Below are 16,411 nucleotides of genomic sequence, written 5' to 3'. Positions count from 1 at the left end.
GACACTTCATGTCAAGAAGATAAAATGAGATCAGTGATTCACCAGAATTACTTGGTATGAAAAAATACAAAAGTGTTTTATAATTTTAAAAGTCTAATGAAAATACTATGCCTCTTCTAAATTGTTTCATACATCAAGAACCTACTATGTTAAAAGGCAAGATAACAATGCCATTTTCCCTGAAACATCAGCGTCTATAATAAATCTTTTCTTCCCTTAAAGAGATATATCATGGGAAAAGGACAACACAACCAAGATGGTCTTGGGTATGTTAAGAGAACTTCTGTACCCGTTTTAACAGCAAACTGGCTCTGGAACATACACTACAAAAGAACACAACAGACACTTCCTATAATGAGGAGTTAGCATAACAGGCTGGCTCCTTTTCCCAAAATCAACCTCAGAAGAACTACAGAGGGACACTCCCCAAATGGAGGAAGCTGTGAAAACCCCTGAGGGGTGAGGGGAAGAGGTGATTAGAACGGGTGAATTGGGTGAATTGGCGTGGAGGCGTGGCTGTGACCCAGGGCAGGAAAAGAGCTGTTGAGGTGGGTTCCTGCTTCCTCCCCAGCACTGATTCTCACGAGTCGTGCCTCCCTGACACTGCAGCGACTCAGACCTCTATCCCCATGTGATCTAGAGTAAAACCTGGGCTGTGTGTGTGTGAGGCCTGGAGAAAACAGCTAGAGACTGACCAACTTGGGGCAGTTGTTTCCTCAGCCTTCTCCTGCCAAATCCCCCAGTGCTGGAGAATGAAACCTAAGGAGTATATCTCCTCCTAATGCTACTTCTCTCTGCGGGGCAAAGGGTGAAGCCCTGACCTGACAGGTTATTTTGTGGGATGAGTGACTGAGTCGTCCCACCCCAGGACTCATCCACCTCCATCGCTTGCACCCACAGGAACTGACAGGGATGGAGGTGTGGCCTTCCCTTATAAACAGTCTGACAGGGAAGCTGACAGCCCCAAGGGAAAATAAATTCATAGGCTGGAGTAGCAAGACACTGGAGGAACACAACCATTTCAAAGGGAAAGCAATTTATTAGACCAGAAATGCTATCAGAAGCAGGGATTTCACAATAGATGATCCCGTCATTTGAAATTAGCCTAATAAATATTCTAAAGGAGATACTAGCAACATAAAACACTAATATAAGACATAAAAAGGAACCAACTATTAGATATAAAAAGAAAAACAGCTAAGAAGTCAACAGATGGAATAAGTGGCAGAATAGATATATCTGAGAAATAAATTAGCAGATTTCTAGTTTCTAGATCGAGGAAATCTCCTTGAAGAATGAAGCAAAAGACAATGCTATAGAAATAGAGAGGATAAAAATATTTTTAAATTTTTGGAATTAAAAAAAGCCTTAGATTAAAAAAGTCAGATCCAATACAGTGAAATTTAAGAATATCAAAGACAAATATTATAAAAGCTTATACAGGGAGAGAAAGAGCAGATCACATACAAAGAAACAAGACTTAGACATCAAATCAAATTTTCCAAATCAACACTAGATGCAAAGGATGACAAAGGAGTAGTCATTCCAAAGTATTTAAGGAAACGATTTAGAGCCCAGAATATTAGATCCAGCCAAATTCATTCAAATTCAAAGGCGTGATCAAAATCATCAGAAGGATTTAGAAGTGTTACTACATAAAGAGCCACACTGAAAAGTGTTGGATGAAGCATTTAAATAAGAGAAGAGACATGTGCAGAGGATGTTGCAAGAAATATATCAAGCAAAGGTGATCAACAAAATATCTTAGTAACATCTGTCGCTGTCTGAGAGCCAGAATTAAAAGTGCCTAGGGATTGTAAACGTGATGGGGTTTGGGGTGGGGGATGGAGAGGAGACCAAGAGGTAAGACAGCTTGCCAAAGTTCTAATCTTATTAGGGGCATTATAAGTTTTATTTTTCAAAAAAAGTTGGAAAGGATTAAAAACATCAAAAAATACAACAAAAAGGGGCCGGCCCAGTGGCACAGTGGTTAAGTTCACGTTCCACTTTGGTGGCCCAGGGTTCGCCAGTTCAGATCCCAGGTGCGGACCTACACACCACTTGGCAAGCCATGCTGTGGCAGGCATCCTGCATAAAATAGAGGAAGACGGGTACAGATGTTAGTTCAGGGCCAGTCTTCCCCAGCAAAAAGAGGAGGACTGGCAGCAGATGTTAGCTCAGGGCTACTCTTTCTCAAAAAAAAGAAAAAATAGAACAAAAAAATTTAAAAGAGTAAAAACAATACATCAATACATTATTCCAAATATATTGATAATTACGATAAATGTAAATGGACTAAAGTCAATAGTTGAAATTCCAAGATGGACACATTGGATTGAAAAAGATTTTATAAGAAATATTAAAGTTTAAAGTCAAAGATTGGAAGTAAAAGAAAGTAAAAAGAATGTAAAATCTGGCAAATGCTAGCAAAGGAAATCTAGCAACACTATCTTAGTATCAAATAAAATAGATTTTAAGACAAAAGAATTTTTAGCAATGGAGACGGTCACTACATAAGGATAAAATGTTCAATCTACAAGACAGAGCAGTTTTAAACATGATGTCCTAAGAAAATAGTCTCTAAATACATATAAGCATAAATTGACAGGGGTACCAGGAAAAACTGAATAATACTGATTCTACATAGATCCAATAATTAGAGATTCTATATAGACACACTAATTAGAGATTCCCCATGGATTATGAGCTAGGCTATAAAGAAAGTCTCAAAGTTTGAAAAAAAAAACCCAAAAAGGTAACACCAGTCCATGAAATGTGACCACAACATATTTAAGTTAGAAGGTTAATACGAAAATATAAATTATGGGGCTGGCTCCATGGCCAAGTAGTTAAGTTCGTGCACTCTGCTTTGGCGGCCCAGGGTTTCATCGGTTCGGATTCTGGGCACAGACATGGCACTGCTCATCAGGCCACGCTGAGGCAGTGTCTCACATGGCACAACCAGAGGCAATCACAAGTAGAATCTACAACTATGTACTGGGGGGCTTTGGGGAGAAGAATAAAAAGAAAAAAAGAAGACTGGCAACAGTTGTTAACTCAGATGCCAATCTTTAAAAAAAAGAAAAATATACATATATAAAAATTAAAAAGTCACATATTTGGACATACAAAAAATACTACTAAATAATTCACAAGATTAAAGAAAAAATTATAACGGAAACATAAAAATATGTAAAACTAAATGATGATGAAAATACTACATATCAAAAGCTGTGGATGAGCAAAAGTGGTATTTTCAAGAGAAATTTCTTAGGTACATATATCACGGCATCAAAGACTTACTTATACTCTAGGAGGGTTTTCTCAAATGCAGACAAAACAACATCTAACTCCATGATGTCACTGGTTTTCTTTCCTTTTAGACACCAAATGTGTCCACATTCGGAAATATCTAGAACATTAAGATAAGTCAATTTAATATACTGCTTATCAATAACTTGGGTCTGGGTCTGGGGTTCTCAAAGTCTACAACAAAAATCGTCCCTCCAAACTGCTAAAGGAGCCACAGAAGAAGCAGCACACAGGAGACGTCCTCACTCCTGCCTGTCTCTGCACATCTCACAGACCCGTCCACTCGTCGCTCTCCGTCTCCTTGGCTCTCCCGTTTCGGCTGACACAGCCTAAAGCGCTGCTGCCTCTTAACGGCCTTGCTGTGCCCTTAACTGTCTGCTGTCATCCAGCACTACTGGTGACAGTGCTCTTCTTGCTAACTGTATTTTCTTAATTTTAATCTACCAAATAGGTCATTTCTAGAACACACAAAGGTCACTCAGTGTACTGATCTAGACAGTTGTAACAATATATAGTAAGAGATTATCTAAACTCTGGTACGTTTGTGAATGAAACATTACACATTCGTTAAAATGGTATTGTAGAATACTTAACGACAAGGATATGATCCCACTTAGGGTGAGAAAAACTCACTCAAAGGATTGACCAGTACAGACCAAAAAACATGGTGGTTATTTTTGGGTGATAGAATTGTACGGTATTCTACCTTTCTTTCCATGCCCACTAAATTCTCTAAAATACACATTTTTATAACAAGAAAAATAAATAACTTATCTTTAAAAGAACTGATGGAAAGAGAGAAAATGCTTTATCTTACCAAACATTTTCAATAAATGTTTTATTCATGTCAATAAAAATGAACAAAATAACATGGATGAATCTCAAAAAAAGTTACACCAACTAAGAGAAGCCTTATACAAAAGAGAACATATTGCATGATACGTGAAAACAGTATATATACGATGTGATGAAAAATTAAAATGGATTAATAGATGGGTGATAAAGTATAATAAAATTTAATAGTAAAATCTAGGTGGTGGGTATATGAATATCGATTGTAAAATTCTTTCACCTTTGTTGTATGTTGAAAATTTTCATGATAGAAGCTGGAAAAAATCAGTTACTCCAAAGTCACATATTTTGAACTTTTTAAAGTGGCAATTTTACATACTTACAATTTACTACTTTAACAAATTAAAAAAAGAAATATGTTTTTTTAATGAAACTCTTGAATGAGTGTTAAATATAAAACGCTATTCTGTACCTGAGTCTCCGGCTTCACTTCTTGATTTCTTCCTTTTGCCATGAAACACCTCCTTTCTCTGAGTTTTCTACAAAAAAATACAGCAAAGTATTTTGTTTAAGAAAAGTTTTCTTTCTCTTAAAACAATGATTAAGAAGGCAATATTATGAAACACTGTCAGTTAATATTTTAGCTATAATTCTCATTACTTCTAAGTTAATATGCTATATAAATTATCTAAATTAACATAAGGGAACACTGAAAAAAACTAAACTGTCTCAAAATAAAAAGTAAATAAAACTTTCAGTTGGCTTTTAAAAGTGCTTGCTTTGGAGGAAATTGAACTTTTACATTACTTAAGATAATAATGTGTGGAATCAGCTCAATTTCTGTTCCAAGCTATGATGAAGTAACAGCTTCTGAACTAGCCCCACTGCCATAAACAAGCACATGATGGGAGGAGGGGGTGACGACTTTGCTTAGGCATTGGGCAAGAGGCAAAACAAGACCAGGGAACTCAGAAGGTGAACCCTACGCTCTGCCCCTCCAGACCTGGGACCACTTCCAGACAGCAGCACAGCAAGCTAAGTCCAAGCAGAGCATCATAACCCCGCTCCACTGCGCAGGCAGAAGTCAGAGCACAGCAGCTGAAGCACTTAGAAAAAGCTGCTCAGAGGAGAGCATCAGAAGTCCAAGTGGGGGTTATCCAAAAGTCCTTGACTGATACTCCACATGTGCAGAGTGACACCACATCTAGTTTACTTCAAAGCAGCTCTCACGGGATTAAGAACATAACAGGTAACAGAGGACAGGCAATGCCAAGAGAAATTGGATGTATAAAATGCAGACACCTCATTAATGACTAGTTAACACCTGTCTATCTAGCTGAGCTAGTAGAAAGACCAAAATTTAGGGGTAAAAATCATACTCTAGAGCATGTAATCTCAAAGACGGCAATACTGTTCCCAAAGCCTAGGGAGGGAAATCTATTCCTTGTTTCTTCCAGCTTTGGTGGCTGTGGCATTCTTTGGCTTGTGGTCACAGCACTTCAATCTCTGCCTCTGTTTTCATGTCGCCTCCTCCTTGCATGTGTCTGTCTAATCTCCCTTCCTCTCCTATAAGGATACTGCGATGACACTCACAGGCGACCCACATAATCCAGGATAATCTCCTGGAATTAGGACTCGGACATATCTTTGGGGGGCGCCATTCAGCCCACCACACATGGGCTTAACTACAGATCGTAAAAGGCAAAAGAATGGTCAGTGAAATTGTAGACAAGTCAATAAAAATGTATCCAATTGGCAGATCAGAGAGAAAAGGAGTTTGAAAAAAAAATGATCAGTGTGTCTCAGGAACCTCTATGACAATACCAAACGCTCTGAAATATGTATAAGAAGAGTTCCAAAAGAAGAAACGAGCGAGAATGGGGTAGAAAACTTATACTCGAAGAAATAATGACTGAAATTTTCCCAACTTACAAATCCAAGAAGCTCAGTAAACTCCAAAGCAAGATAAAAGCATATCACAGTTAAAATGCCAAAAACCAAAGATAAAGAGAAAATCTTGACAGCAGCCAGAGAAAACGGACACAGTAAATACACTTGGGAACAATGACAAATCTCACAGACTTCTCATCAGAAACAACAGAGATTGAAGACAACAGAATGACATATTTAAAGAGCTGACATAATGACATATTTAAAGAATAAAACTGCAAACCTGGTGGCACATAGGACTGTCAGAGGGCAGTAAAGGGAGCAGATCCTAACTGCACTGCGGATTTCATCAAGAACGCCACCCAGGAGCTGCTAGGGACACCTCACCTGTGGATCCCAATTGGCCCATGGGCACCCCCAGCACTCCATGCCTCACCAATACAGACCCCAACTTTGTGGTCGGCTCCCTATGCACACTCCTGAAGGCAGTGGCAAGAGCGAGCCTTGGCAGATGGCTAGTGACCACATACAAAAAGCTGGCCCAAATCTGTGGGCCAGGGAGAGACCAAAAACTTAAGCTTTAGTGCCACCTTTGGGAAAACAAAAGGGAGGCTGTCACACTCGGCCTGTTGTGTTACAAGATCAAGAGAAGGCATACAAGCTTAAGAATTCTGCCACAAGAGGGAGCAAGAGGCATGGAGAAGGCATATGCACAGAAGGTCTGAGAAAGTCTCAGAATCCCCAGGGCTGATGGAAAGTATTTCTCTCCCACAGGCACTAGTAAAGATGTGAGGAGGTGACTGCTACTTCAAATGCAAGACAGCAATGCAAAACTTCAATGAATGTGAAAAATCAAGCAACCATGACACCAAATGATCACAATAATCTTCCAGTAATCAATCTCAAAGACATGGAGATCTGCAATTTCACCAATAAAGAATTAAAAATAGCTGTTTTAAGGAAACGCTACAAGATACAAGAGAACACAGAAAGACAATGCAAGAAAAGCAGGAAAACAATACACAAACAAGACAAGAAGTTTAAAAAAGAGACAGAAATCACTAAAAAGAGCCAAAGAGAAATCTGGAGCTGAAGAATACAATGAATTCAATTAAAAATGCAACAGAGAGCATCAACATCAGAACGAATCAAGCAGAAGAAAGAATCTGTGAGTCAGAAGACAGGAACTTTGATGTTATCCAAATAGAAGAACACAAAGAAAAAAATGAAAAAAAGAGTGAAGAAAGCCTACGTAATCAATAGGATGCCAACAAAAGAAACAATTTGCGAAATATGGGAGTTCCAGGAAGAGAGGGAGAAAGAAGCAGAAAGTTTTTAAAAAAAATAATGGCTGAGAACTTCCCAAATCTGGTGAGAGATTTAGATATCCAAGTTCTGACGCTCACAGCTCACCAAACAAATTTAACCTAAAGAGATCCTCTCCAAGACACAAAACTGTCAAAAATCAAAGACACAGAGAGAATCCTAAAAGCAGCAAGAGAAAAGAAGCTTGAAACTTACAAGGGAACTGCCATAAGGTTATCAGCAGATTTCTCAGCAGAAACCTACCAGGTCAGGAGAGAGGGGAAGGATATATTCAAAGGGCTCAAAGAAAAAAACTGGCAACCAAAAACACTCTATCTGGCAAAGACATCCTTCAGAAATGAAGGAGAGACAAAGACTTTCACTAGTAAACAAAAGCTGAGGGAGTTCATCACCACAAGGCCTGCCTGACAACAAACGCTGAAAGGAGATCTTTAAGTTGAAGTGAAAGGACGCTAGTAAGTAATATGAAAGGTGAGCACAGTCCCGAGCTAACATCTGTGCCAATCTTCCTCTGGTAAAGGTGAGTATACAGTCAAATTCAGAATACACTAATACTGTAATAGGGTGGTGTGTTAACAACTTAACTCTAGTATAAGGGTGAAAGGACAGGAGTATTAAAAATAATTATAGCGACAATAATTTGTTAATGAATACACAGTAGGAAAAGAGGTAAACTGTGACATCCAAAAAAAAGGGGAGCAAAAGGGTAGGGTTTTTATATGTGATCAAAGTTAAGTTGTTATCAGCATAAAATAGACATATATATTATAAAACTACTTTATATATAACTATGTATTTATACACAACTATAAACATGTATATTTATATACAGTTACATCTAACTACAGATACGTATATGTCTTATATAACCTTCATGGTAACAACAAAGTAAAAACCTACAGTAAATTCCCAAAAGAGAGAGAATCAAAGCTTATCACTACAGAAAATCATCAACGAAGAGAGGAATAAGGGAAGTACAAGACAGCCAGAAAACAATAAGATGGCATTAGCCTTTATTTATCAATAATTACTCTAAACGGAGTGAATTCTTCAATCAAAAGGCATAGAGTGGCTGGATGGATAAAAAACAAGACCCAACCATATGCTGTAAGAGACTCACTTCAGCCTTAAGGACACACATAGGCTCAAAGTGACGGATGGAAAAACATATTCCATGCAAGTGGAAACTGAAAGAGAGGAGGGGTAGCTATAATTCTATCAGACAAAATAGACTTTAAGCCAAAAACTGTAACAAGAGACAAAGAAGCTTATTATATAATGATAAAGGGGTCAATTCATCAAGAAGATAAAACAATCATAAGTATATATATATATAAAGCAAAAGTACTAAATATATTAAGCAAATACTAACATGTTTGAAGGGAGAAATAGACAACAATACAGTAATAGTAGGGAATTTCAATATCTCACTTTGTTTTTTTTGAGATTACTCAAAAGATTAAAAACTCAACTACCATATATGATCTAGCAATCCCACTTCTGGGTATATATCCAAAGAGAATGAAAACAGGATCTCAAAGAGATATCTGTAATCCTATGTTCACTGTAGCATTATTCACAATAGCCGAGATATGGAAACAACCTAAGTGTACGTCTATGGATAAATGGAGAAAGAAAATGTGGTGTGTATATATATATATATATATATATATATATACAATGGAATATTATTCAGTCATGAGAAAGAAGGAAATTGTACCATTTGTGACAACACGGATGGGCCGTGAGAGCATTATGCTCAGTGAAGTAAGTCAGAGACAGACAGATATTGAATGATATCACTTCTATGTGGAATCTTAAAAAGCTGAAGTCATAGAAACAAAGAGTAAATGGTGGTTTCCAGTGACTGGCGGGTGGGGGAAACAGGGAGATGTTGGTCAAAGGGTACAAACTTCCAGTCATAAGATGAATAAGTTCTAATAGTCTAATGCACAGCATGGTGATTATAGTTAACAGTACTATATTTACTTGAAAGTTGCTAAAAGAGTAAATCCTAAATGTTCTCACCTCAGAAAAGATGGTAATTATATGAAGTGATGGAGCTGTTAACTAATGCTACTGGTAATCATTTTGCAATATATAAGTGTATCAAATCAACACATTGTACACCTTAAATTTACATAATGTTATATATCAGTTATATCTCAATAAAGCTGGAAAAAAAATAAAGACAGGGTTGAAAGTAAATGGATGAAAAAAGATTTACCTTGCAAAATAAGCTGCTGGGGCTAGATGAATATCAGACAATATAGATTTTAAGACAAAAAAGTATTAGAATTAAAGAGGAAATTTTCATCATAATAAAGCCATTCATCAAGAAGACAAACAACCTTAAATAAGTATGCAATTAAAAACAGAGCTTCTGTACTTTAGATAATAGTATTATATCAACATTAATTTTCTGGTTTTAATCAATGTACTTTGGCTACATAAGATGTAAGAATCAGATGAAGCTGGGTAAAAAATCTGTGAGAACTTCCTGAACTATATTTGCAACGTTTCTATAAGTCTAAAATTAAAAAACAAATAAGATAGCTTCAAAATTCATGACACAAAAGATCAGAGAACAAAAGAAAATCCACAAAACTGCAACGTTAAAAACCACATATCTGACAAAGGGTTAATTTCTAGACTATGTAAAGAACTCACACAACTCAACAACAAATAAATAAACAACCCGATCAAAAAGTGGGCAGAGGATATGCACAGACATTTTTCCAAAGAAGATACACAGATGGCCAACAGGCACAAGGAAAGATGTTCAACATCACTAATTATTAGGGAAATGCAAACCAAAACTATAATGAGATATCACCTCATACCCGTCAGAATGGCTATAATTAACAGGACAAGAAATAACAAGGGTTGGAGAGGATGTAGAGAAAAGAGAACCCTCATACGTTACCGGTGGGAATGCAAACTGGTTTTGCCATTACGGAAAACAGTATGGAGATTTCTCAAAAAATTGAAAATAGACATACCATACGACCCAGCTATCCCACTACAGGGTATTTATCCAAAGAACATGAAACCAACAATTCAAAGAGATTTTGCACACCCCTATGTTCATCACAGCATTGTTCACAATAGCCAAGAGATGGAAGCAATTCAAGTGCCCATCAATGGCTGAATGGATAAAGATGTGGTATATACACACAATGGACTGCTACTCAAGCATAGAAAAAGACAAAATTGTGCCATCTGCGACAACATAGATGGACCTTGAGGGTATTATATTAAGCAAAATGAGTCAGACAAAGACAAATACCATATCATTTCACTCATGTGGAAGATAAACAAACACAGATAAGGAGAGCAGACTAGTGGTTACCAAGGGGAAGGGGGTGAGGAGAGGGCAAAAGGGATAAAGGGGCACATATATATGAGGATGGACCATTGGTGGTAAACATGATGCAGTCTATACAGAATACTAATAATAATGTACACCTGAAATTTCACAATGTTATAAGCCAGTATGACCTCAATAAAAAAAAGACTATAAGGAGAGATAATATCTGAGCCACACTGTCAATCAACTTGGCCTCAGTTGACATTCACAGAATATCATACTGAACAACTGTAAATTCAAGTTTACATGGGATGTTCACCAAGACAGACCCACAAGAGGCAGAACAACATGTATAACATGCTTCTATTTGTGTAAAAAAGGGGAAATTAAAAGAAGAAAACACATTCGTACTTGTTCATATGGGTAGAAGGAAACTCTGGGAGAATACATAAGAAACTAGTTATAAACTTACCTATGTGTATATTCAATGGGTGGGGAAGGTGGAAAGTGGAAGATGAGGTGGCAGGTATAGCTTATTGTTATACTTAGAAAAATTTGTGAAAATGAGGGTGAATTATTTACTCAAAACACTAAGCCAAGTGAATAAAATGACATATTAAGAGTCTGACCAAAAGATATGTCAAGAATCTTAAAACAGAACACGCATGACTAGAAATGTTATCATAGCAATTCTGTTCTAAGGAAATGATCAAGGGTGTGGAGAAAGATTTAGCCAGAAAGAAATTCAAAGCACTTAAAATTTTTTAAGTGGCAATCATTCCTTAGTAAGAGATTAACTAAACTATGGAAAATTCATGAATGAAATGTCATGCATTCATTAAAATGGTATTGTAGAATACTTAATGACAAGGATATGGTCCCACTTAGGGTGAGAAAAGCTCAGTGAAAGTACTGAAGAGTGCAGATTTAAAAACCTGGTCGTTATTTCGGGTGATGGAATTATACATAATTTTATCTTCTTTTCCATACCTTCTAAATTTTCTAAAACAAACATTTTTATAACAAGAAAAATATAAAACATTTTTTAAAAGAACTGAAGGAAAGAGAGAAAATGCTTTATTTTCCTCCTTAACACGTTTTGATCAACTTTCTCTTCTCTCCAAGGGGATGGCAGACATTCTCTTACCCGTTGACTTTCTGTTGCCAGGGTCTCTTTTTCAACAGTGGACTCGGCACTAAGGGGTCCTATCTTCCTAGGAGTGACCAATTCCACTGGTTTCTCTGAAAGTTCTGAAGATGCTGTAGCTGGAGCAGCTTCACGTTGCTCTGTACTGGTTTTCTCTGCTAGTTCAACTTTTCTTCTTACGTCACTTTCTTCACTGCTTTCAGATTCATCACTAATGGGCTTGAGTTTTCTTCCTGACTATATCAAGCAAACAGCATTACTGGTTTAGAAAATACAAATGCTATCGTTTTTACTGTAATAGTAGATAACTGTACAGTCCACATTTCTCATTTCTGAACTTCAAGACTGAACACTAGGGAGATGGCGACGTGATTACTGGATAGGATGGGAAACCCAGATTAAATAGCTCCAAATAAACACTCCCAACAATCCACTGTGCCTTTGCAAATCTCAGTCTAAACACATTACATGAACACTATGAAAACTGACATGGTACGTAGAAATTTGAGACCTCTGTAATGAAGAACACTTCAGATATAAATATAGTCCACTTTTTATTATAAAAGTATCTTCTAAAACATAATACTCTTTCTCTATGTTGCTATAGAACACTTTCTCCCTTTGCATCCAATCTAAACAGGATATGAAATATTCTACAGAACATTTTCTCCACTTGCATCCAGTCTAAATAGGATGTGAAATATCTTACAAATTAAGATAGAAGAGAAAACATACCTTTTTTGCACTAATTATTACAGACTCGTTTTCACTTGCTTCAATTTCAGGAGTGTTCAAACTGTACCAAAGAACAAGCCATCAATATCTTGCACACATTTCATTTTTATTCACACGTCTTCCGTAAGTCGTTTGCCCAACACAAAAACAAGTTCAATGTAAGGAGATTTCCCCCGTGTCACAGGCGGGCCTGCCACCTTCCCAGATTTGCTGGTCATCTCCCACATCTTCCCACACCCTGGCCACATCAGTTTATCCTTGGTAGGCAGGTAAGTGTCCCATTACTGTAGCATCTTGTCGTCACGTCTGAGAACTGCACCTTCCTCCATCTAACCCCTCCTAGGTGTAGCGGCCATCATTTGTACTAAGAGCTAATCCACAGACACCTGGCCTATGATTAGGTGACATAACAGGAATACCTTCTTTTTTCCTTTGAAAAGGAAAAAAATAACTCTAAACTTCTGATGAGTGATAAGAGTTCTTTCATTTTTTTCATTCATTTTAATACAACAAACATTTATTTCACACCAACATCAAAATGCAAAGTACAGTGAATAAAATTATTTTAAAAATGAGAGGGCTTCCTTTAATGGGTTCACTGTCTAACAGGAAGGCCAAAGGCAGCACAGGGCCTTGCCACTTCTGCCCAACACAGGCCTCCTCTAACGGGCACTCCTCCCTCCAGAGCTCCCAGTGGGCTGGCTGGAAGCGCGAGGGCTGCACTGCAGTCTGAGGCCATCTCTGCCAACCCTGACCCTTCCACCTTTCACTTTCATAGGAATTACTAATAAAGCTCTTCAGTTCGAACTCTGCCTCAGCGTCTACTGACTTGAGGATCCAAACTGGCCCATGCCACGTGTACAGGCAATGGGGTGCTCTTACAAGGTGGGAAGCGTGAGAGTGAGATAAGACTCGCATTCTAGAAAGATCACACTGGAAGCTGTGTGGGAAGGTGGGTGGATCAGAGGAGAAAGAACGATTCTGGAGACGAGGAGACCAAGCAGGAAACTACTGCAGAAGTGCTGGTGAGGGCAGCAAGTGCATAACCAACGGCCGCTGCAGGGAGGCAGCAGGGCTACGGGGAGGGAAAGTGGATTCTCGAGGCAGTCAGAGGCCAGGATAGACAGGATCAGTCAGAGAGCAGAAGATACCAGGAATGATTCCCAGATTGCTTTTCTGGGTGACTAGGTAACAGCAGGACCACTAACCCAGAAAACACCAAAGCAGCTTGTTGACTCTGGATGAGGGAGAAAGGGATTGAGCTTGGTTTTGCCTTTGCCAAGTCATAGGCACCTGCGGGCATCTAGGGAAATATGGCCAAGATGCAGGACATCTTGGGCCTCAGGAGAAAGGCTGGGCGAGAGAGACTTGGGGAACAGTGGCATATGGGTAGTTAAACCCTGAGAGTAATGGTGGGGTGGGTAGAGAGGAGAAGGCAGAGAACGGAATCTCCTGCACGTAAAGAGGAGGGAGGGAGGGAGAAGTCTAGGAACGAACAACTGAACATCCCTGGAGAGGATCTGGGCCCTGGATGCTGACGCCTCCGTGAGTCCCAGGCAATGCTGCTGGTCTCTCTCCAGAGCATCCCTGCTGCCCTGACTCCCCTTTGTATCCACATACAGACCCTGTCTAACCCACACAACATTTTTCGTTTGGACTTGTCACACCGCCAAAACCAAGATTACCAGGAATGTCCATATTGTTCATTGCAATGCACCTGTTCGGTGTACACATACACACACACACACACACACACACATGCACACTCCCCCCACTATCCTGCAAACAAGCACTGCCCTGGTTTTCTTCTTTCCTCTCTAGCCACTTTTCTTCTCTCTCCTTTGAAAGATCCTTCTCCTCTACCAGGACAGTAGGCAGGTTATCTTGAGGACTGGTCCCAGGTCCTTGCCTTCTCTCAGGCCACAGTCTCTCCTGTGAACTCTCATCCATGCCCACATCCATCCATGCATCCTACTATATGCAGACAACTTCAGTTTGAACTCCAGCTTAGCCCTCTCCTCCGGGCTCCAGACTCAAGCATATGACAGTCTCTTTGACTCTTTGACATCTCCACACCAAATTCACGATCGGCTGATGATGATAGGGTGACTCAATCTCCTAGTAACTCCTATCTTACTTAGCCAGTGGCACGATCACCAGCCATGTATACGAGCCAGAAAGCCAGTTGTCTCTGACAGCAACTCTTTCCCACCCTCCGATATCCGACACAACACCAAGCCCCGTGGATTTGCCTCCTAACTATTTCCTGAACCCAGCCAGTTGCCTCCATCTCTGTCTCAATTACCGTGGTCCTCCCTGCCGCAGACCACTAAAACAGCTTCCAGACTGGTCTCTCCACTCCATTCTTGCCTCTCTCAAATCCATTCTCCATACAGCAACCAGAGTGATAATTTCTAAATGTAAACCTGACCACGTCACTCCTGCTTAGAATTCTTCAACTGTTGAGGATAGTGACAAAACTCTTTACCAAGTTTGTAAGTTAGGATTAGCTATGGCAGCAAATGATGAAAAATACACCCCTAAAATGGCTTAAACGAGATACTCTATTTCCCTTGCTACAAAACTCCAGAGACATTTCAGGGCTGGTATAGCAGCCCCACCATCATCAGAGCCCAGATTCCTTCTATGTTATTGAACCATTTTCTTAGTAGGCTGCCTCATGGTCCAAGATGGCTGCTCAAACTTCAGCAGTCACATCCAATTCCAACCAGAAGGAAGAAGGAAGGAAAAAAGAAGGCACAATCCTCCCTATGAGGACACTTCCAGAAGTTGCAGATGAAGCTGGAATGTGGGCTAACATTTAATCATATAGACATCTCGGCTGCAAGAGAAGGTAGGAAATATATTCTTTGTTCTGACAGCCAGGGGCTCAGCTAAAATCAAACATTCTATCACCAAGGAAGAAGGGGAAGACGTCGGAATAGACAACTAACCATCTCTCCTAATCGTGACATTCAAAGTAACTACCACCTTGCAATGTGTTCCCTTCTTCACTCTATTTCCTCTGGGGCATCCCAGCTTTTCTGAGTCCCACAGACTCACCATGCTTCCTCCCACCACGGCGCCTGGAGACACGCTATTCCCTTGTGTGGAATGTTCCTCACTCCACCCCTCACCAACCTAACTCCTACTCACAGCATCACGTCCATCCCTATACGTGACTTGTCAGTGATTCTTCATTAATATCTGTTGCTCCATAGGCTCCATGAGGACAAGGATTAAGTCCATTTTGAATTATTATTTTAAACCAAGAGCCTAACACAGTGCCTGGTATGTAGTCAGTGCTCAATAAATGTTTGTTGAAAAAATATCAATAATGAAAAGCTAACATTTGAAAGTTTATTAGGCGCCAATCTGTCTTCAGAGCTTAAGAGGATAAATTCATCTTAAAACAATCATATAAAGTAAGTTGTATCATTATCCCACTTTCCAGATGAAAGAACCTACAAATTAAATATCTAGTCCAAGGTCAAAGACTTCGTAGTAGCAGAACAAAGATTTGAACCAGGACATTGGGTTCAGGGCCAGTGACCCTAACCATGACACTACCCTTACACGGCATGAAGGAAGACCGAATTCCAGTATTCACTGAATGCCGACCATATGCCAGGCAGTGTTCTAGGCACCCGAGAGATAGCAGTGAACAGAACAAAGCCCTACTCTTTTTGAAGATACTTCTACTGCGGAGGGACAGACAACGAACAAACTAAAAAATGAACATAAAGTATTGGTTGGGTAGAGATAAATGCTATGAGAAAAAGAACAGAGTAAAGGAAATATATTGACAAAGGCGATATTTTCTATGAGGTATCAGAGGAGACTGCTGTGATCAGGGGAGATCTGAAAGGAAACCAGGGAGTGAGCCACACAGACATAAG

General features: G+C 39.2%; 1 protein-coding gene across 2 annotated transcripts in view; it reads right to left on the bottom strand.

Moving 5' to 3' along the window:
* CENPU (centromere protein U) overlaps positions 1 to 16,411 on the bottom strand; it is a 47,413-nt gene that overhangs the window by 12,370 nt on the left and 18,632 nt on the right. For both annotated transcript variants that reach the window (XM_070253218.1, XM_023630962.2), the window contains exons 5-8: positions 12,513 to 12,573; positions 11,778 to 12,014; positions 4,577 to 4,643; positions 3,304 to 3,412 (exon numbers count right to left, since the gene is read on the bottom strand). In XM_070253218.1, the coding sequence (XP_070109319.1) occupies positions 3,304 to 3,412; positions 4,577 to 4,643; positions 11,778 to 12,014; positions 12,513 to 12,573 (474 nt within the window). The remainder of the gene's footprint in view (positions 1 to 3,303; positions 3,413 to 4,576; positions 4,644 to 11,777; positions 12,015 to 12,512; positions 12,574 to 16,411) is intronic.

The sequence above is a fragment of the Equus caballus genome, chromosome 27, assembly GCF_041296265.1.
Source record: "Equus caballus isolate H_3958 breed thoroughbred chromosome 27, TB-T2T, whole genome shotgun sequence".
NCBI lineage: Eukaryota > Metazoa > Chordata > Mammalia > Perissodactyla > Equidae > Equus > Equus caballus.
Note: the sequence above shows the minus strand (reverse complement) of the source record. Positions and strands in the feature narration are given on the sequence as shown.